The sequence below is a fragment of the Notamacropus eugenii genome, chromosome 4 (assembly GCF_028372415.1).
Source record: "Notamacropus eugenii isolate mMacEug1 chromosome 4, mMacEug1.pri_v2, whole genome shotgun sequence".
NCBI classification, from domain to species: Eukaryota; Metazoa; Chordata; class Mammalia; order Diprotodontia; family Macropodidae; genus Notamacropus; species Notamacropus eugenii.
In genome coordinates, this window is record NC_092875.1 from 401,298,446 (window position 1) to 401,321,150 (window position 22,705).

At 37.3% G+C, this 22,705-nt stretch overlaps 1 protein-coding gene across 15 annotated transcripts in view; it reads left to right on the forward strand.

Moving 5' to 3' along the window:
• PDE4D (phosphodiesterase 4D) overlaps window positions 1–22,705 on the forward strand; it is a 1,946,032-nt gene that overhangs the window by 518,833 nt on the left and 1,404,494 nt on the right. For all 15 annotated transcript variants that reach the window (XM_072599359.1, XM_072599367.1, XM_072599363.1 and 12 more), the window contains one exon: window positions 1,371–1,496. In XM_072599359.1, coding sequence (XP_072455460.1) covers window positions 1,455–1,496 — 42 coding nt within the window. In that variant the 5' untranslated portion in view covers window positions 1,371–1,454. The remainder of the gene's footprint in view (window positions 1–1,370; window positions 1,497–22,705) is intronic.

Here is a 22,705-nt window from a genome sequence, read left to right on the forward strand (position 1 = left end):
TTGCAGAGAAGATGCGCACAGTGAGTCAGGCAAAAATGCTTCCTCTCACTTTGCCATCTTGACTCTACTTCTTAGACCCTTCTTCCCTTAGGCAAATTCCTTACAGTCTTTAGATCATGGCTTCCTCGATTGTAAAATGAAGACATTTTACTCAGTGAACTAACAAGGTTTAGATCTATAAGCCTTTTTCCATGTTGTTTACCCTTTTCTGGATGCTCTCTATCTTAGTTTCTTTCCCAAAATGCTGTGCTCCAAACTGAATACAACATTCCAGCTGTGGTCTGATGAGGGTAGAATATTGCAAGACTCTCCTTACTACTGGAAATTATGTGTCTTCCATGTAATCTGAAATTGCATTGACGTATGGCTTCCATATCACACTATTGGCTCATATTTAGTATGCACTTTCATTAAAATTCCTACCTTTTTTTAAGGCATTGTTACATAATTTTCCCATCTTTATCTTTGCTAATTAATTTTTGAACCTGTATTAGACTTTTCATTTATCCCTATTAAATTTCATCTCAGTGGATTTGGTAAAGGGTTCTATCCTATCAAAATCTTTTTGGATCTCACCTATTGCCTAGGCAGTTATTAAATAAAGACTAAATGAAAAATACTATAATAGTCACTGGAGATGGAAAGATGAAAGACAATATAGTCCCTCATGTCCAGGGATACACCTGTTACTAATTCTGTGGATCTATGCTCACATCAGTGTAAGGACTCCCTACAATGGCGCATAAAGTAACCCATCACCTTTTGTGCTATGTCCTCTCTGTGTCCTCTTCTACTTTAAAGAAGGATGTGGATAAGAACTCTATGTACTAGAAGCTTTCCTTCAGTCTTTAAAGCTTACACTTAAGGGAATATATTTGCTATATCATTGAAGTTTTGTATCTCTTGTCCCCCACTATAAGGATAAGGAAAAAAACAAACTTGTAACCTAATACATCAGGCACTGACTATGCTGTTCTATTTATTTCTTGGGCATTTAAATTTTTAGACCAAAATGCATTGACTCCCTTACTGTACAAATGAGAACTAATATTTGTATGCAGAGATAATCTATATATTTATTGAAATTTGCAGAGGGTCTTATTAATTTACCTTTGTGTCTACCCCCCAATAATAGCTTCTTGTGGTTAACGGCACAGAGATAATTATGGAAATCTAGAACTTGTGTTTAGCAAAAATAGCTTTGGAAAATACTTTATATGTCCTTATGTAACTTTATACAATACACTTATTAACTTCTTATTATCATTTATGTAAATGAACAGTTCAGTCACCAGTCAGATTATAGACACATTTCTAATCACATGAATTAAACATCCACTGAATCATACTTTTCTTTGCTTTCTTTTCAGCATGTCATTTGGCATTTGATTGGCTCAGAGTGAAGGCAGAAGAGACAAGTGGCACTGATCTGAATTACTGAATATAATAACACCATGGAAAAAAACACAAGTGATCAGCTTTCACGGAGCAAAAGTGTAAGTTTTTGAGTGACATGTGTTGACCTTTTGGCCCAAGTTGTGAGTTGCTTTTTTTGTCTTTCTTTGTGGAATTGAATTGCTGTGATACTATAACAAGGTTTGCTAAGATTTTGTCTGCTGATTGCATGTTGCCCATGAGAATCATGCCTCAGTATAAATAAGTGAAGTATTGTTTGTGGTCATGTGCCTACAGTGACTTAGTTGACATTTGAATGGACAATTCTGTCCAGCTGATTTGAATGCATTAATATGAATTGGTATCCACTGTGGAGGGATACTGTATATGAGTGTGTGCTCGTGTAAACAGAGAAACCAAGTATGGGTCTAATTTTGCTTCTGAAACTTGAGGCTTTCTGAGAAGTCAGAACATATAGAACCTGGCAGGACCTAGAATGATAAGGTTCTGTAAATCCATCATTTTTTTCCAATAAGGAGCAATAGAGAAGCCTTTGTATTTGGATTTTGATGATCTAGAATGAAACCCCACCTCTGGACTTAAAACTGACAGGACATTTGACAATTTACATCCTCTCCGGGCTCCATTTTCTGATCTGTATGATGAGAGTGTTAGACACAATGATCTCTGACACCCTTTCCAACTCCAAATCTGTCATTCTTTGATCAAAAGCATCAAATCACAGGGAATGTATATTGTGATCAACAAATTGGGGTATTGGGTATCGATGTGTTTATGATCCTGGTATATGCCGCTTTGTTAGCTACTTTATGTTGCTGGTCTGTGTTACCTAGTAAGTGACAGGATGATGGGCTATTGTAGGGGTTAGACATTTAGACTTGCATTCTCAGATAGTGGCAGCTGTACTCTGTATCAGAGGGGATGCACATTAAGGTGCCAGTGGGAGGCAGAAGAGTTTTGCAGGGAGAAGCAGAGCAAGAGTTCAATACCAATTGGGAAGGCAGAGTATTGGGGAGAGAGAGTTGAAATCAGCAAGGAGTCAGAGGCACTGACTGGTTGTTCCCATTAGGGGAGGTCAATACTTAATTAAAGAAGGGGGAAATTAAGTGCCCAACCCAGAAGCAAGGAGTAAAAAACAACTTGGAGAGCAGGAAGAGAAATCAATCATACATGCCTCTCAGTTGACTTTTTACCTGTATAATGGGCTTTTGACCTCAGAGTGAATGTTGACCCCTCCCTTCTAGTTTTTCAGATAGCAACACATATAGATGGGATGAGCATATATGCAATAGTTTTTAAAAGTTAAATAAAATTACATTTTTCACTAAACCCAATAAATTTTTATCTCATGGAAACCAATATAGTTTTTGTCCTTCCGTCAGTCAGCAAAATATAGTAAAGACAATTATACCTAGAAAGCATAGTCTATACTTATCTTTATTTTCTCACCATCTCTTTATTTTTTAACTTCTTTTAATCCAGCTTCTCACTTCTCACTGTTGTCAACAAGCATTTATTGTGTGCCCCATACTGTGCTGAAGGGTAGAGGTACAAAGAAGAGCAAAAACCCAGTCTGTACCCCCAAAGAGCTCACATTGTAATGGGGGAGACTGTGTGAAAATAAGTATGTAGCAAAAGATATAAATGGGAGATAATCCCAGAGGGAAGGCACTGAAATTTGAGTGAAAGTGAGAGGAACTCAGAGTTTCTGCAGAAGCTAGGATTTGAGTTGAGTCTTGAAAAAGGCTAGAGAAACCAGGAGGCAGAGATAATAAAGGAGTGTATTCTAGGTAAGGGAGACAGCTGTTGAAAAGGCACAGAGTTGGGAGACAGAGGGTTCTGTGTGAGGAGTGCCAAGAAGGCCCGTGTCCCTGAATTGTAGAGTGTGTGAAGGGATATAAAAAGTAATAAGACTGGATAGATAGGAAGGAGCCAGCCAGATTGTGAAGGACTTTAAATGCCAAACAGTATTTTACTTTTGATCTTGGAGGTAATCAAACGCTACTGGGGATTTTTGAGGAAGAGTGAGTGGGATGATATGACCAGGTTTGAGCTTTGGGAAAATCAATTGACAGTTCCTTGGAGACTGACTGGAAATAAGATTTGAATCAGGGACACCAACTAGAAGGCTATTATTAGAGCAGTCTGCATTAGCGGTGCTGAAATTGTGGCTATGTGAAGGGAAAGAAGAGGGTGCTCATCAGAAACATAGAGAAGGTAATGGCAATGGACTGACTAAGGGAGATGTGAGTGGAGTCAAGATGACACCTCGGTTGTAAGCTTAATGAATGGGAGCAGAGCAAGGCCAAGTGCAGTTACAACTCATAATGTGAGTTAGCCCCGCAAAGTACTTTTCTCTTGGCCTTCTATCTTTGCCAGCTCAAGAACCTCACAGATCCCATAATTAAGGGATCAGTCAGCCAGTTGTCCCTTTCTCTAGTCCTAATAATTCCTAATCATTAGCCAGTCTGTCTCTGGACCCTAGCAGACTAGGAGCCTACCAGCAATTTTATACGCCATATTGTATTTCAGCAAGAAAAAATAGAAACCATTTACTGTGGTTTTCCCTACTGCCACTCACTGTGTTCATGGAGTGTACCTCCCAGATATCTTTATTATAAGATTTTCAGTTGGACATGATCTTGTCTATTTGGACAACCTCTTCCAGGTATAAAAAAGACTTTAGCCATCTTTTCCCCACTACCATCCAGTCTAGGTCAGATCCCTGGTGGACTAAGAGACTTCTCACAACTTCATAGATTATGCTATTTTATTGGGAAAATGCCTCCCACATGGCTCTGTTCCACTGTTTCAGCACCAAAATGAAAGCTTCCAAGGCTGTGATGAAAACAGATTTTTATTATTTCCATCATGTGAGTATTAACAACATGCCCCTTTGTTGAGTTCTCCAAGGGAATGAAAGCATCCAAACTGATGTAGTTGTGCCATGAGAACATTTGTACACATCTAAAAAATCACCAAAGCAAACACATTTCTCAGCTATAAAGCCTGCTCTGTGTTAACAGGATGATGTGAATGTGATGTCCCAAGGCCATTCTCTTCCTATATTTCTACAGTATTACTATTCAGATGTGAAGGGTGAAAGCGTGAATGAATGCATGTGCAGGGGGAGGCGGGGAGCTTGGTACATACACTCCACAGGGCTTCCTCAAGAATGAGCTGCATTAAAATATTAGGACAAATGTGCCTAGAAAAGCTTGTACTGTTTGCTACCAATGGATTTGACCTTTAGTGCATTTACATTTATCTCTCTTTCAAACTCAAAGGGCAGTAATGTCCAAGTACATTGGTTGGGTTGGTATTTTGCTACATTGATTATTTTGCTTAAAACAAATGGGGCAGTGATCTGATCTTTCTATCACATGGAGGTTTTCATGTGATTAGACCATATTAAGTAGTGAATCCATAGCTGAAGATATGAACTAGATATAGCATCAAAATTGCCCTGTGCAGCAAATCCTCTGCCTGATTGATGGGGTAGAATTAAGAAGGGGAAAGAAGTGAGAACACAGCGATGATTGGCAGTATTTTCATTAGTAGTGAGACAGGAAGGCTGACGTAAGTGTGGTCTGGGTGGAGAAAGGGCACCTTGGAGCGCTCCATGGTTCTGATCCTGCTAAAAGTGTAGACAACAAGGCTAAGAAGCATATCACTACTAGTGAGGGGAGAGGGTAAGCAGGAGTTAGAGGGCATGAGGTGGACAGTGGGGCAGCCAGTGGAAGAAATGAATTGGTGACTACAAAATTTCTCATCCCAGACTAAAGCTCAAAATGCCCCAATCTAGTTAAGGATCTAGACAAGAATGTTTTATTCATTAAATTTAATAAGCACCTACTATGTGCCAGATGTTGTGTTAGGCACTGGAGATATGAAGATAAAAATAAATCAATTCCCACCCTCAAGCAGCTTATATTCTACTGGAGGAGGAAAAAACCCAACATATTCATAATAGATAACAAAGAGGTATGAAACATATACAAAGAAAATGGGAAGTAATCCTGTGAAGGTGAGGAGAGCTATATAGCTATATATCCATGCAGATTCTGGTAACGATGGAAACCACAATTATAGAGCACTGGACTTGGAACCAGGAGACCTGAATTAAGATTCTGTTTCAGGTACTTCCTAGGGATATGAACTAAGACAAGTCACTTAACCTTGGTGTGCCTCAGTTGTCTCATTTGTGAAACTTTGCAAACCTTAAAGCTCCATGTAAATGATAGATTGTTTTATCATAATAACCATTGAAATGTAGACTCCCCCATTTGAAGTTTCCTTGAATCCAAGCAATATTTTTACTTTTTCTTTCTATCTTCCACACTTAGCACATTGCTGGAACATATTAAGTGCTAAATAAATACTTGTGGATTGATTGTTTGTTTAGTTGCTTGATTATAAATCTTATCACTACTTGTAGGATCAAACTTTAGGACCAAACTGCAGGAAAGAGGCCTCCGAAGAGACCCAGTGATCCATCCTGTGGCACATGAAAAGGAATATTTGCTTTGATATCAAAGGATCTGATTTTGAATCCTGCTTCTGTGACTTTTGTTCCCTGTGAGATCATGAACAAATCAGTTCACGTCTATAGGGTGAATTATTTGTTGGAATGGAATTTCATTTAGTAACTTCTAAAATGAGGACATTGAGAGGGTTGAAGTAAATGGTCTTTCACCCTGAATCCACAATCTGATCACTCATTCATCTCTTGTAATATAATTGTTACCCTGGTCATGTCAAGAATGACAAGAAGGCGTGAAGTCTCTAGTGGCTGGTGGATGTCTCTGCCAGTTTAATTTGTCAATAGTGAAGATTTAGGTTTGATGGCCAGTTCCCAACTATAATAAAAGAATCCAAGAATTTCAGAAGACCTCAGCAGTTCTGTAGCTCAGCAGGTCTGTGACCAAGAATCCCCTCTATAACATTTCTGATAAGTGACTATCCAACCTCTGCTTTAAAAGCTTTCCATTGATGGCCACTCTACCTTCTGTTGAATTGTTTTTCAGTTATGTCCAACTCTTTGTGACCCCATTTGGAATTTTCCTGGCAAAAATATTGGGTGATTTGTCATTTCCTTCTCCACTTCATTTTACAGATGAAGAAACTGAGGCATAGTTAAAAGATTAGCAAGTGTCTGAGGCTGGATTTGAACTCATGAAGACAGGTCTTGATGACTCCAGGCCCAGCACACTATCTGCTCTGTCACCTAGTGGCCCTTCTGTGGAAAGAACTTATTCCACTTTTGGTCACTCCTGTGGCAATGTTTTTATTTACATCCATCCTAAATCAAGAATAGATTCTAACCATTGCTCCTTCTGTTTTCTGAGGTCAAGAAGACCAGATCTAATCCCTCTTACATGTATTTTTCAAATATTTGCAGATTGCCTCATGTTCCTTCCAATTCTCACTTCCCTGTACCATTTTAGTCTTTTCTATGCTAAAGACTTTTCACTCCCTGCAATTTATCTTTGTATGCTCTTTAGCCATCTCACCATTCTGAGAAAAAGAAATAATTTATTGAGAGGTCTTGAGGAGCTCAGAGGGTTTTCTGTGGTGGCCTGTAACCATTTTACTCATTAAACCATTAAGGAAAGAGCTGACTAAAAAAGAATCCAGGTTGTAAAATCGGCTTCAGGAGCACAGTCAGAAAGGAGACATAGCTACCAGAAGACCAGATCATGGAAACCTTTGGATAAGAGGAACAAGGTTTGAACACACTAAGGAAAGGTAGCTCTGGGGCCTACCTAGGGAAGAAATTTTCTCATTGGGGGAAACATGCTTCCCCAGACCATGGCTATCATGTTAGGGTGATGATGATCATTAACATTTATAAGGGTTTCCAATCACTTTACCTATCTTTTATCATGATAAGTAACCTGGAAGGTTGTAGAATGGTTTTTCCCCCTTAAGCCTGAAACTCTTGTACCATACTGGAAGGAAGTTTGTGTAAAGATGGGAGTTAAATGACAACTCTGGCAAACCAAATACATAGCCAATAAGACTTGAAGTGACTTCTTTTCCAAGGCCAAAACCAGGCAGGAGAAAGTTAGGTGGGAGGGAGCTACCAAGGAACAAATAGACTGTAGCTAGTTGTGAAAGCTAGAATCAAGTGTGACTGCTTTTGGAATTTAATGTTGAATATCTCTACCACTCCTTCCCTCATTGTGTGTAGGATCATAGATCAGAGGCCAATGAATTCAGCTTGCTCATTTTAGAGATGAGGAAAATGAGGCCCAGAGAAATGAAACGATTTGTTAAAATTCTTTATAGAAAATCATTTTGAGGTTATCTGAGAGATGGGTGTATTGTTATGGAGGAGAAGGAAGGCAAAGAGAAAAGCTTAGACTAGATGACAGATGACAAAGTATAATAGATAGAGAACCAGATTTAGAATCATGAAGACCTGAGTTTGAATTACGCCTCAGTCATTTTCCATCTGTGTGACCTTGTACAAGTCATATTACTTCTCTATACCTCAGTTTTCTCATCTTTAAAATGAGGAGCTGGAATGGATCTTAAGGTGTTTTCTAGCTCTAAATCCATGTTCTTGTGGTAAAACTCAATAGGCTTTTCCTTGAAAGGACTCTGGTAATAAGAAAACCATACAAAGCCAGGGGAATCAGTGGCACCTAGAAACCAGAAAAGCCACAGATGAACTTAGAAACTTGAACTTGATGTGGCAAAAGTTGTGAAGCAGTACCTTTCCAAAGCTTTGTACCCATCATAGGGCTGCATACCTAAGGAAAATTTTCATTTTCTTCAGTCGTAGTAAATTATGACTTGTGATAAAGGCATCTAAGGACAAAAAAGATTTTGAAAAGCTATTTAAAATGTAATTTAAAATATCCCATAATTCCAGGGAAGAAAACACCCATTAAAGCCAAGTAATTAAATAAGTGGTTACTTTAAGGAACAGTAAGCTCTGGGAGATTTCCTACTTGCATTTATTTAATGTAAAGGTTTCATCTCTGTCCCTTGGCCCTAAATTCAGGCTCTTCATTGTTTATGTTGGCTTTGATTGCATGTATTTGATTATGTTTATTCATATTTCCCCAAATGCAAACATCAGACCTCTCATTTCACTGCTTAAGCAGCAGCTTGAAAATGCCCTGGCATAGAAAGTGCCTCTAGTTAATTAAATGAGACTGAGAAGAGGATTACTGTTTTCTAGAGAAGAGATCCTGACTTTTTCCCAAGTTAAGTTGTCATCCTGTTGTGTCAATGTGGCTTACCGTTCTCAGGTTTCAGATTCAGCTGAAATCCTCTGCCAGTTTTTTTCTCTGAGAATGCCATTTCCCTCACCCCCTTTTTTGTCTTTTACACAGAATTCACCAGGTATACATTTAAACATGAGGGATTTTGTTTTTATCTCTGTCTAGGTTGAGAAACATTTGAAGTACTGATTCAATTAGAAGTCTGTGGGGATTTTCTTTTTATAGTACTGAGAAAGACAAGGGGACTGTCTGTTAACACAGTCTCTGCCAGGTCCCACATGCTTAAGAGCTGTTTATGTGTCTAGTTACCTTGTTCTTTCTTTAAGGAGTGAGTGTAGGTTTGCTCCAATATTTGTAGATCCCATCCTGTGTTCCTTTCAAGGTTTGATGAATATTTCTACTCTGATTGGATCCTGGAAAAAAAAAAAGGATAGGGAAAAATTTTTAAGGAGCAGGACCTTTAAAATTATATTCTAATGATGATTTTAATTAATATCATTAAGATGTTGTTGTTGTGTTCGTCCTTTGTTGCTGAAGAAGACCACACCATCAGAAAAATGATGACATGACTTGCCCTTGACTTTGTTTTGACTGAAGGAGGGCTGTGCAGGTCACCAGCCTCACTTCTCCCCAGGAGCCATCTGAGTCCAGTGACCAGATAATCATCAGGATGACTGGAGATAGCACCAAAATTAAAAGAAACATTTGCATATGAATATTGATGACTCTGGAGCTCTTCTTAGAATCTATGGTTGCCAAGCCAATAAATACAACAGTGGTTGCAAACGAAACCACTGTTCTGGGCTGGGCCTGACTCAGGTCTGTCCCCTTGTAGTTTTGGTTCAACATTAGGATAAAATAGATCCTCATAGGCCATTCATCAGTTAGCAAAAGATTTGCTTAGCCACAGCAGGAATAGGTATTCAACAAGGGTAGACATTAAGAACATCTTGAGTTGGTTCAGCTGATTGAAACTCCCATTGCCACTCACTAATGAAACATCTGAGAACACTTCTAGCTCCTAATGTCTATTTTGTATTTAAATGATAGCACCAACAATAAATAATTGACATTAATATGGTGCTTAGTATGTGCCAAGTACTGAGTTACATGCTTTACAGTTATTGACTCATGTTATCTTCACACCAATTCTGGGAGGTACATGCTATTGTTAACACCCCCATTTTATAGATGAGGAAACTGAGGCAAATAGAGTTTAAATCACTTGCCCAGGATCACACAGCTAGTAAGTATCTGAGGCTAGATTTAAACTTGGGTCTTTCTGACTTCAGGCCCTATCTCAAATCCACCATGCTACATAGGAAACTGGAAAATCATATCAGTGACCTCAGCATCTAGTCCCCTGAATCAACCAAATGTCTAGGAGCATCTCAGTATCTTTTAAGGAAAAAGCTAGTCTAATTGCATGAGAGGAGGGGCTAGGATACAGTTTCTACCACACTCCATCTTAAAACAAAGTTCTTATGGTACATAGTACAAGATGAATCCCCTTGAGTAGAGTCCAAACAGAATTTCTTTATGGAGAATATTGTATGATATGAAAGAAAGGCCCCAATATTACTGTGTTTCCTTTATTGCGTTTAGATAATTTTTTCCTTGTGATATATAGTTAGAGCTGTTACCGTATTTTTTGGTGCTCTTATCTTTGGTGCTCCAAACTCAACCCCTTCCAATATCTTCTCTCTTCCAAATACACATACTCTAGTACACACCTTTCTGCACTGTTAGAGTCACTGAGAGAAATCAGAATATTCTTGCTTATTTTCCCCAGAAGAATAATGTCAGTGCAAATGTTCTCTTTGCCTTAGCTGGAGGAACCACTTCCAAAGCCATGATTTCCAGAAGACCATGGTAGAGCCAAAGAAAAAGAGAATAGCTTTATTAGGCTTTTCAGAGGTTCAGTGAGGAGACACTTTGGAGGAAATCTGCCTCCAAATTGGACCAGGATTATACCTGGTAACCAAGAATCTATTTGAATTGAAATGGATATTGGGTAGTATAGAAATATAATTTACAGACAGAAGATCAAAAGCTGTTCTAACTATGTAGTAAGAACATGGATCTTTTCTTTATACAGTCTTCCTTCCAGAGAAATCCTATTTGTCTAATTCTCAAACTGGTAGGGCGGTATATTCTTTTAGGACCAATTCAGTGATGACCTAGAAGTTAGTCATATATTTGACTGACTGGTTCAGTATTCTCTTAGGTCAGTTTTTTCCCCTTGTGTATAGTTTTAAAAAAAAAGCTGAAATATGTTCAAGTAACAGGGGTACAGACCAATAACATCAAGGGAAATACTGAAGTTTGATTCTATATCTTCTGTAACTGCTTGCTACAAAAAAGATTGTGGAGGCCATATTGCCCCACAAATCTGTTCAGATACTTTTCCTTGGTGAGAATAATGTGCAGTATACAGGAATGATGAGTGTAAGGTGAGTAACCAATGATATTCACATGTCTCCTCTTTCTGCCTTGTTCCTCAATCTGGTTAAGTACCAATTTCTGTACTGGTGAATGGTGGTATTTAGTTGTGGGAAAGTGTCATAGCCAATTTGACAAGTTTTAATCACCAAATAACAATAAATCTCTAGCTTTTATACTTCAAAAAAGAGACTAGTTTTGAGAACTAGAGAAGCTCTATGTTACTGAAGCCCTAGCTATTTGAGCTTATTGTGCTTTCCTCCAGGTCTTCTCCTCTTTAGCCAGACATTAGCCTTGTGGTATCAACTCTAGGTAGTCAGAGGATGGAACCTTAAAAATCAAAAGTGTTGCATCCTCACCCTTGAATTCTCTCATGTTCGTTAGAGTCTCTCTTCCTTGCTTGCAGCTCTACAAGCAGTACTTTCTTCTGCTATGCTCTGTACTTTCTGGAAATTCTGTTTGCTTCTTGTATCAAGCAGAGATTTATGGAGAAATAGAGAGAGAAAGCTACCATTTTCTTCTACTATAATTCACTGCCCTTTTGTCATTTTCCACATTTTTCCAGATCCATTCCATAGATCCTTTAATTTGATCCTAACGTAATTGCAGAGCAAGAATTATAGCTGGTTTGCAACATACCCTTAGGAATTCTGGGATGGAATTTTATCCACCTTCCTAAGGGACATTTCAAAAAGCAATAAACATCATTGCTAAACTGTTAACTTACATTTTCATTTAATTTGCTTTTTCCTGGTCAGATATCTGCCCAAAGAAATTTAGCTTTAAAAGGAAAAAGAGTACAATTGGACAAATTAAATTCGACAAGATAAATTATTTTAGAGGGGTTGAAGTTGACTGATAGAAACAGTTTAGACTCCAAATCCTTAATACTTCCACATGAAACCTAGTGCTCTTCCTTCAATTACCTCATATTTATTTTTTGTATGTATTTTTTTTAATATTCTTGTGCTTTATTCCAATAGAATGCAAGTTCCTTGAGGTCAGGGATATTCTTGTTGACTTGTCTTTGTATTCCCACAACCTAACACATTGCCTGACATATTGTTGGTATTTATTGAATACTTGTTTATTGATTGATTGATAAGTGGAATGACCGTCTCAAAAGTCTGCTTCATTTGGTTTGGCAAGATATCATATAGGTATTGCCCCTACTTTGTGTGCTGGTAGATGGTCATGGTGGTATGTCATAATTTCTGAAATGTGGCTATTCTTGGGATTTCACTGGAAAGTATTTTGGAGGAAAAAAGTATTCCTAGCATTTTCATTCACATTTATCCATACCATTCTTCATTTCACTCTGCACTCTCAGACTCCTCAGTCACCTTTCTGACTGCCTTACCCAGACAACTCCAGGGAAGTCCTAGCTATGCTTCATTTTACTCAATACCAACACTATCTCCTCCTCTTTGATCATCTACTCATTCATATTAGTTGCCTTACCTCTGTGTAGATATCCTTTCCTTTTCCTGATTCTCTCCAATTCCTTCTGCAAACTTTATTCCCATTTTTGGAACCCTGTTATTAGATAGAATGTGTCAATCTACTCCTCTATGGACCAGTTGCAATCCCTATAACTTTCTAGACCAAAAATGCCCTTTTTGGCCACTTGTCATGTTGTATTTTGCCTCCTCTTATTTGAATGTAAGGTGCTTGAGAGAAGAGACTGTCTTTGCGTTTTGCATTTATATCCCTAGAACTTTGCATAAACCTTATTACATATTCTTGAATAACTTTTTTTTAGTTGTATATTTTTTTGGGGGGTGTTAGATCTATCAGTGATTTTTCATCATATTGTAGCTCACCTCTCAGATATAGCCTGTTTATTTTATGTTACCTAATTGATCTTGGTCTTATTTTCAGAGATTTCTAAAAATCAACATTTCAAGTCTTCTTCCTAATAAATCAAATTTAGGACAGGAAAAATAAGGATAAGATTTTTTCTCTTTTTGTTCATTCATGAGACTATAAGTTCCATGTGTTGCATTGGCCCAGAGCCTAGCATAGTTGTTTCTGTATGGTAGGTATTTCACCTAATAAGTTTTTGTTGGACTGAATTAACAATACATGGTAGCCAATTAGAACTGCTGCAGAGATTCCATAAATTCAAACCTATTTGAAAAGTCAATCAGAGACTTGTGGCAGGGACAACTCTTGTCTTAACCAAAGTATTTCCAAATTTTGGATGATCAGGATTGCACTTTGTCAGTTTCACAGCATGATGGTGGGACATTCAGATCAACTAGAAAAGAACACCCACAATTAGGTATGCAACTGAAAGAGCACAAATTGAGAATCCCCAATTAAATACCAAATTAGAAATACTGAAAACCAAAGGATAGATTAATAAAAGTTGCAATTAAGAAAACTATTGAACTAATAAATAAAACTAAGAGCTGGACTTCTGAAAAAAATAAAATTGATAAACCTTTGGTCAGGTTGATTAAAAGAAATAAAGAAGAAAACCAAATTACCAGTATCAAAAAGGAAAAGGGTGAATTCACCTCCAGTGAAGAGAAGATTAAAATGATAATTAGAAATTATTTTGCCCAATGGTATGCCCATAAATTTGACAATCTTAGTGAAATGGATGAATATTTACAAAAATGTAAGTTGCCCAGATTAGCAGAAGAGGAAATAAAATATTTAAATAACCTCATTTCAGAAAAAGAAATTGAACAAGCCATCAATAAATTATCTAGAAAAAAATTCTCCAGGTCCACATGGATTTACAAGCAAATTCTATCAAACACTTAAAGAATAGTTAATTCCAATACAATTTAGACTATTTGGGGAAATTGGCAAAGAAGGAGTCCTACCAAATTCTTTTTATGATACAAATATGGTACTGATACCTAAACTGGGAAAAGCCAAAACAGAGAAAGAAAATTATAGACCATTTTCCCTAAAGAATATAGATGCAAAAATTTTTCAGTAAGAGATTAGCAAAAATATTTCAACAACTTATCACATGAATAATATGCTTTGATCAGGTAGGATTTATACCAGGAATGTAAGAATAGTTCTGTATTAGGAAAACTATCAGCATAGTTGATGATATCAACAACAAAACTTACAGAAACATATGATTATCTCAATAGATAAAGAAAAAGTTTTTGACAAAATGTAACAACAATTCCTATTGAAAACACTGGAGAACATAGGAATAAATGAAGCCTTCCTTAAAATAATAAGTAGTATCTACCTAAAACTGTCAGCAAGCCTTTTATGTAATGGGATTAAACTGGATGCATTTCCAGTAAGACTGAGGGTGAAACAAGGACATTTATTATCACCACTGTTATTCAGTATGGTACTAGAAATGTTAGCTTTAGCAATAAGAAAAAAAATGAAGGAACTGGAATAGGCAAGATGAAACTAAGTTATTTCTCTGTGCAGATGGTGTGATGGTATACTTAGAGAATCCTTGAGAATCAAGTAAAAAAAAATACTTGAAATAATAAACAGCTTTGGCAAAGTGGCAGGATACAAAATAAACCCACATAAATCATCTGCATTTCTATATATTACCAACAACGCCCAGCAGCAAGAGATAGAAAGAGAAATCCCATTTAAAGTTACTGTAGATGCTACAAAAATTTTGGAGTCTACCTGCCAAAACAAACCCAGAGACTATATGAACACAATTACAAAACACTTTTCGCACAAATAAAGTCAGATTTAAATAATTGGAAAAATATCAGTTGCTTGTGGGTGGATCGAGCTAATATAATAAAAATGGCAATTCTACCTAAATTAATTTACATATTCAGCATCATATCAAAACTACCAAAAATTATTTTATAGAGCCAGAAAATATAATATCAAAATTCATCTGGAAAAATAAAAGGTCCAGAATATCAAGGAAATAATGAAAAAAAAAAAAACACTAGGGAAGGTGGCCTAGCCATACTAAATCTTAAATTGTATTATAAAGCAGCAGTCATCAAAACCACTTAGTACTGGCTAAGAAATAGAGGGGTAGATCAGTGGAATATATTAGGTACACAAGACAGTAGTCTATGACTATAGTAGTCTGCTGTTTGATAAACCCCAGGGACCCCAGCTTCTGGAATAAGAAATCTACTGGGAAAAGTTGGAAAATAGCGTGGTGGAAACTGGACATAGACCAATGCCTGACACTGTATGCCATAATTTTTACAACTATTGTCTGTGATAAAGGCCTCATTTCTAAAATATATAGAGAACTGAGTCAAATTTACAAAAATATAAGCCAGTCCCCAATTGATAAATGGTTAAAAGAGATGAACAGGCAGTTTTCAGAGGAAGAAATTAAAGCTATTTATAGTCATATGAAAAATGCTCTAATTAACTAATGATTAGAGATGCGAATCAAAACAATTCTAAGGGTACCACATCACACCTATCAGACTGGCTGACATTAACAAAACAGGAAGTTAATAAATGTTGGAGAAGATGTGGGAGAATTGGAACACTAATTCATTATTGGTGGAGCTGTGAGCTGATTCAACCCATTCTAGAGAGCAATTTGAAACTTTGCCCAAAGCACTATAAAAATGTCCATCAGCAATACCACTTCTAAGGCTGTGTCCTAAAGAGATCATACAAAGTGGAAAAGGACCCACATGTAAAAAAAATATATATTTATAGCAGCTCTTTTTGTGGTGGCCAAGAACTGGCCACTTGAGGAGTGACTGAATACTGAATATGAATGTAATGCAATATTATTGTGCTGTAAGAAATGACAAACAATTGGAGTCCAGAAAAGCCTGAAAAGACCTATATGAACTGATGCTGAGTGAAGTGAGCAGAACCAGGAGAACATTATACACAGTAACAGCCACAATGTGCCAGGACTGGTTTTGATGGACTTAGCCCTTCACAGAAATGCAAGGACCTAAAACATTTCCAAAGGACTCAAGATGCAAAATGCTATCTACATTTAGAGAAAGAACTACGGAGTCAGAACCCGGAATGAAGCAGACTGTTTTCTCCTTTGTTATGTTTTGTGGTTTTTCTCATGGTTTCTCCCATTCATTTTAATTCTTCAATGCAACATGATTAATGTGAAAATGTGTTTAATAGGAATGCATGTGTAGAATTTATAAGATTGCATGCTATCTTGGTGAGGTAGGGGGGAAGAAGGGGAAGAAAAATGGGAACTTATGGAAGTGATTGTTGAAAACTGAAAACAAATAAAATAATAAATTTGGAGAAAAAAACCAAAAAAAGAGAAAAGCCCCCTTTACTGAATCTCTTCCATCATTTCTGACCTCATCAGTTTTCCATGGCAGTGTCCCAATGAAAGATTGACCCATAATGACTATTTAATTGGTAGCATCTGTACTGACTCACCTTTTTGCCCAAAGGAACAATTAAATTAAATACCTGACTGATATATGAAAATGATGTGCCTAGCCTTGTATGAGCAGTTGGAGTTGTTCTCTTAGATGCATTTCTTGTCATGGTGAATGGCTTATACTAATAGCTTCTCAATACAGCTCAGCTCCTCTTGTGAACAAGGACATGGATTTTTAAATACATTACAAAGCATTTGAGGCACAGTTTGTTAGCAATGGAGTAGTAGCATTTATTGACCAATCAGACTCACAATTCTGGTCTCATTTGTACTTGTTAACAGATACAATCATATGTTGTATTAAATGAGCAGTTTTGGAGGTGGCTCAAAGATTATTACTCATTAATGGAGTCATGCTAGTTTGGGGACAGGTCTCTTAGACCCAGATTCTCTGGTCTCTCACTTCTACATCTGCAGAGCTGTTATAGTCAACTCATTCAGGAGTCATAACACTCGTCTGATACTTGCTACCACACTGGTTTAACCCTTTATCACTTCAACTCTAGACCATTGCAAAAGTCATTTAGTTGGTCTTCCTGTCTCATATCTCCTCACTCCAGTCTATCCTGCACCTAGATATCAAAATGATGTTTCTGAAGTTCAAGTATGACCATGTTATACGCGCACACACACACATACACACACACACACACACATGCACCACACTACACATACCCTCACATTTTAAAACTCTAGTGGTTATTATTTCCAAGATCAAATATAATACCCTGTTTGACTATTAAAATCCTTTATTACTTAGTTTTTTCTTACCTTTCCATTCTTCTTACACCCTCTTACCTTCTACATATTCTGAGATCCCAATGACACTGGCCTCCTTGCTAATCCATGCACAAGATAATCCATCTTCCAATTCTGGGCATTTTCACTGACTATCCTTCATGCTTGGAACTTTGTCTTTCTCTTCATCTCTGCTACTTGGCTTCCCTGGCATCCCAGTTAAATTTGTACCTTCTATAAGAAGGCTTTCCTCAGTTGTGTCCTGGCTAGCCAAACACCTTATTTTCATTTCCCTCAAACATTTTTCCCTCCTCATCTCTCTTATGTCCATCAGAGTATTCAACAGATTTTGGACCTCTGTAGAGCATTGCTCCCTTATTTTTCAGAGCAACTATTCCTCAGACATCCCACTCCATCTCCAACTTCATGCCTTTTCTTTGGCTGTCATCTGTGCCTGGAACTACATTGCCTCTTCACCTCTTCCTTGTATTCCTTCAAAACCCACATCAAATCCCACCCTCTTCAAGATGATGTTCTTTCTTCCCCTTGCTAATGATTTCTTTCTAAGATCACCTCCCATTTACATTATATAGCTTTATATTTCTGTTGTTTGTCCACTGTCTTCCCCATGAGAATGAGTTCCTTGAGGGTAGGCACCATTTTTATTTTGCCTTTCTCTGTTTCCTCACTAACCATAGTGCCTGGCTAAATGATTAAGGAATGTTTACTAACTGGTTAATTGAACTGACCTAAGGAATGGCTTCTTTTCTTGAGTTTTATTATTATTATTATTATGGGGGAAATTGGGAAATAGAGTAGAAGAACCTTTACAGTGACAGTTAATTTGTAAAATATTTTTATTAAAATTTTTTTGCATCACTTTTCCATAAAAGACCTTTATAGATAGATGTCCTTCAAACTCACTTATTTTTATAAATCCTCTTAGTCTAGTAAGCTGGTTTTCAATTAATTCTAATTTTCATTTCGAATGAAATAAATTATTAATAATAAATCCTATTATTCCACCCCTTCTTATATTTAATCTCATAATAATTTGTGGCATCTTATTTGCATTCATCTCCCAGGGTCCTGGATCATTTTCTTTCTCCTGGCAAGGGAAAAGTTCAGCGTGTCTTTTGCTCAATTGGATTTGCTTGTCCTCTGATGAAATTGTCCTCTGTTTGACTTAGGATTCTCTTGGATGATCCATAGTTGTCTATATTTGTCACTCGCCAGATGTCTTTTAATTGAAGGTCCCTGTCTTTCTTTTGTGGCTGAAGAGTGCTTTGTTATTATTCAAATTGGAAGCAAACGCTAAATGTTTTGAGAGCAGAGAGCTCTTGATGAATCCCTTGCATACCGAATTTAAATCCCACCTCGCTAACCTGACAATTCTGAATTCAGAGGCTTAAGGTTCCATCTGCTTAAATGTAGATGAAAGTCTATGGGGCCTGTTCCTCTCAAGGAAGATTTATTTTTTCACATAGCTTAGTGCTCAATGGTACATCTATATTCTTTTTTTTTTTTCAAAAGTAGCATCAATTCATTTTAATGTCACATTTTATATCACAGGAGTTTTGGAATGATTCCTTCACCTAATGATCCAGGGTGCTTGATTTCACCAGGTATGTTTAAAAAGATGCTAATTTCATCTGTTTTTCTTTCCACCTGTGGCCATCAGGGAAGAAAAAGCTGCAGAGCCATAGCTAGGAATATTTTCACCTGGGGGCAGTCTATTGATTGATTGTAGTAACAATAACAGTAATGAAATCTTACTTCCACTAATAATAGTAATAGCTAACTTTTATTTAGCACTCTAAGGTTTGCAAAGCATGTTACATATGTTATCTCTTTTGATTCTCACAATAACCTTGTGAGGTAGATGTTACTAATATCCCCATTTCACCAATGAGGAAAGTGGGGCTTAGAAAGCTCAAGAGATTTGGCTTAGAGTCACACAACTAAGTAAGAATCTAAGAGGCAGGTTAAAACTCAGGACTTCTTGACTTCAGGTCCAGCACTACATTTACTGTGTCACTTAGGTATCTGACATCATGGGGATAATGGTGGTGATAAGTGTGTGTGGGTGGGAGGTGGGTGGTAGACCATATGGCAGAACCTGGGATTTGGACCCAAGTTCATTAGGTGGTACTCCTCTACAAGAGTTCAAATGTGGCCTCAGACATTTACTTTGGGCAAGTTACTTAATCCTGTTTGCCTCAGTTTCCTCATCTGTAAAATGAACTGGAGAAGGAAATGACTAAAGTACCTTTGCCAAGAAAACCTTCAAAGGGGTCACAAAGAGTTGGATACAACTGAAAGGACTGAACAGCAATACAAGTGGAATAAGTGACCTTGGGAAGTAGTGGGCCTTTCTTCCCTGGATGCCTTTTAAAATACAGGCTAGGTGACCACTTGTTGGGTGTATGGTACATGGGTTCCTTATTTGGTTTAGGTTGGTCTAGATGGCATCTGAGATTCGGTGACACCATTCTCACCATTGGGAGGTATTAGAAGAAGCTTTTAAAGGAGAAAGAAGATACATACTAAAATTAAAAAAAAAATAAATTAAAAAATTTGTTCCATTGAATTGATAAACACCAAGAAATATGCAAATTTCTGAAGATAAAAAGAAAAAGAGGATTGTACATGAAATCATTAATCTCTACTATGCACTTACCTTTTTAAAATACAAGTATATAATGCATTCAACATACAGGTTCCACACTTATCTTGTTTGTCAACCCCCTCTGAACTTCCTTCTGTTCCCCTCATCATATTTTTTTTTTTAAATGCTTCATTGATCCCCTTTTCTTTCCCATAACTGTGTGTCTGCTGGTAAGCCTGTTAGTACTGGTAGCTCGCCTTTCCCTCTACATCCTTGCCTTCATTCCCCCAAAAAGTCACTTTGTAACAAATTGGCTTAGTCAAGCAAAACAATTTTTACATTGACCCTACGTGATGAAGATTTTTCAAGGGTTAAGAGAAATGAATTTAGTAGCAAAATACCCAGCCCTGAGGTGCGGGATGGAGCAGATAAAAGAGACATTTGGACCAAAGGAGACACAATTGGGAAGGAGGGAGTTAGATTCTTGGCCTATTGTGGAAATTAGGGCCCTGCTAGGGTCCTTTCTAAAGGAATGTGTGTGTGTGTGTGTATTCATGCTATTGGGGGAAATTCCCAGGGCATAGGCCAGAGTTGATAAGGCAAAATGTGGTAATGGCAGTCACTAAACTGACAGCCCCTCCCAGGGAGGAAGAATGGCTTGTACCAAGGCACAAACATGTACCAGCTATCCCATCATGCTCTACATGGGACAGACCCTCAATATTTCTCCTCTCATTATGACTCTGGCAAGCTAAGTAAGAAATTTGGATAGAATGCTATATCATGGTGGGGCATGATATAGTCAGAATAATTTGTTTTTCTCTAAGATAACCTGAAAAAGTTTACTGTGATATGAATTTTTGGTTCATTGTTTAAGCAATGGATTTGAGGACCTGGGTTCATATCCTACATCTGGCACTTAATATCTGTGTGATCTTAGACAAATCACTCAAATCACATAATCTTCCTCTTCCTCAATTTCCTCATCTCAAAAATGAGGAGTTTGCAATAAGTGACCTCTGAGGTCCTTCCAGGGGCAGCTAGGTGGCACAGTGGATAGAGCACCAAACCTGGAATCAGGAAGACCTAAGTTCAATTTTGGCTTCAGACATTTGCTTAGCTGTGTGACCCTGAGCAAGTCACTTAACGCTCTTTGCCTCAGTTTCTTCATCTGTAAAAGGAATTGAAGAAGGAAACGGCAAACACTCTGGTCTTTTTGCCAAGAAAACTCCAAAAGGCGTCACAGAGAATCAGATGAGACTGAAATTACCAAACATTAGCAACAACAAAGAGGTCCTTTGAAGCTCTCGTCTTCTTCCTTCTTCTCCCTTCACCCTCTCTCTTCACCAATTAAAACATCAGATAAAAAAGGGCAGTTATACCTGAGATCTGACTCATTTGATTTCCTTCTTATAAAAGCCAGTCCATTCTGTGGAGGAGGAAATTAAAGTGTATAGAAACGAAGTTCATTGCAAAAAGTTTCATTGTTAGGAAAGGAAGGAGATCAAATGAAATAGTGGGGGGCGGGGAAGGCTTTGAAACAGTTGGGGGGGGGGGAGAAAGGCTTTCCAAAGTGCTTTGAAAAATATGAAGTTTTATGCCAAAGTAAGCTGAACGAATGGATAAGCATTTCTTAAGTGCTTGCTTTGTGTGAGCACTAAGTGCTAGAGATACTAATACAAAGAGAAACAGTCTCTGCCCTTTAGGAACTTAAATTAAAAAAAGACTAGACAAACCATGTATGACATGATGACCAAGGAAGGGTATTTTAGTCTACGAAGTAACAGGAATGGTAGGTGGAACAATAGGGCAGTATATTGATATGGCCTTTCTGGAAACAAGGGCAGTGTTGACAACCTGATTATAATTTGCAATTCAAAAGGTGGAGGGTGGAACGATGGGAGGAAGAGTGGCAGGAAGGGCATACACTTTGACAGAGTGAAAAATGGTCAGCTTTGAGGCTAACTATGTAGAATGCAATGGTGAGGGCTGATTGAATAAATCAATTAAGTCATCCCACCCTATTTAATGCAAATGATAAAATGTCATACTGTGATATGTCAACCATGGGAGAATATCTCAGTTAATCAATAAGTTATTGTGTTTCAAGTAAATTTGAAAGAGTCCTTGATCAACTAGTATAATATTGCGCAAGAAGAGTGTTCAAATTGGTTAAAGAAACTTGGTAGTGACTGTTTCTGGTGGTCATTATAAAACCTGGGAGGCAATTCAGAGCCAGAGATTTTAAAGAGCAGGGCGGTTTGTTCCAGCTAAACATATGAGAAAAAAAAAAATGAGAGCTTGGAGAAGAGCCATGGTCTTGTCTCCATCTCCTCTCCACCCCAGCCCCTACTTAACTGAAAGACTTTGTGAATTTTGGAGGTCTGAAGGACTTCTATCTTCCTGTCAGCATCTTAACAGTGCTCCAGGAACAGCCAATAGCAGTTATCATAAGAGCCAAAAACAGACTCAATACAAATTCAATATTCTAGAAAGGATTCAATAGAAAAGTAATACTTTTTTAATAATAAAATTTAAAGTAATAATTTTTAAAAGTAATTTTTATGAGGAACAACTTGAAGTTGTAAGAGTTATTTATTACCCCTTTACTACATATGCTCTCTAATATTAAGCCCAATTTTCCACACAACTCTTTATGTACTGGTAGGATGTGTCTCAGACTTTGAGGGAATATTTTATTTTAATTTTTTCCTTTTTTAAATTAAAAAAAAATATTTATTTATTTTGAGAATCTTTCCCTTTTAAATGCTGAGTTTCAAATTATTTCCTTCCTTCCTATCCCCTCCCCACTGCTTGCCTGAGAAAGCAAGCAATATATTAATTATGCATTTATATAATTATGCAGTCATGAAAACATATTTCCATATTAGCCATATTTTTAAATGG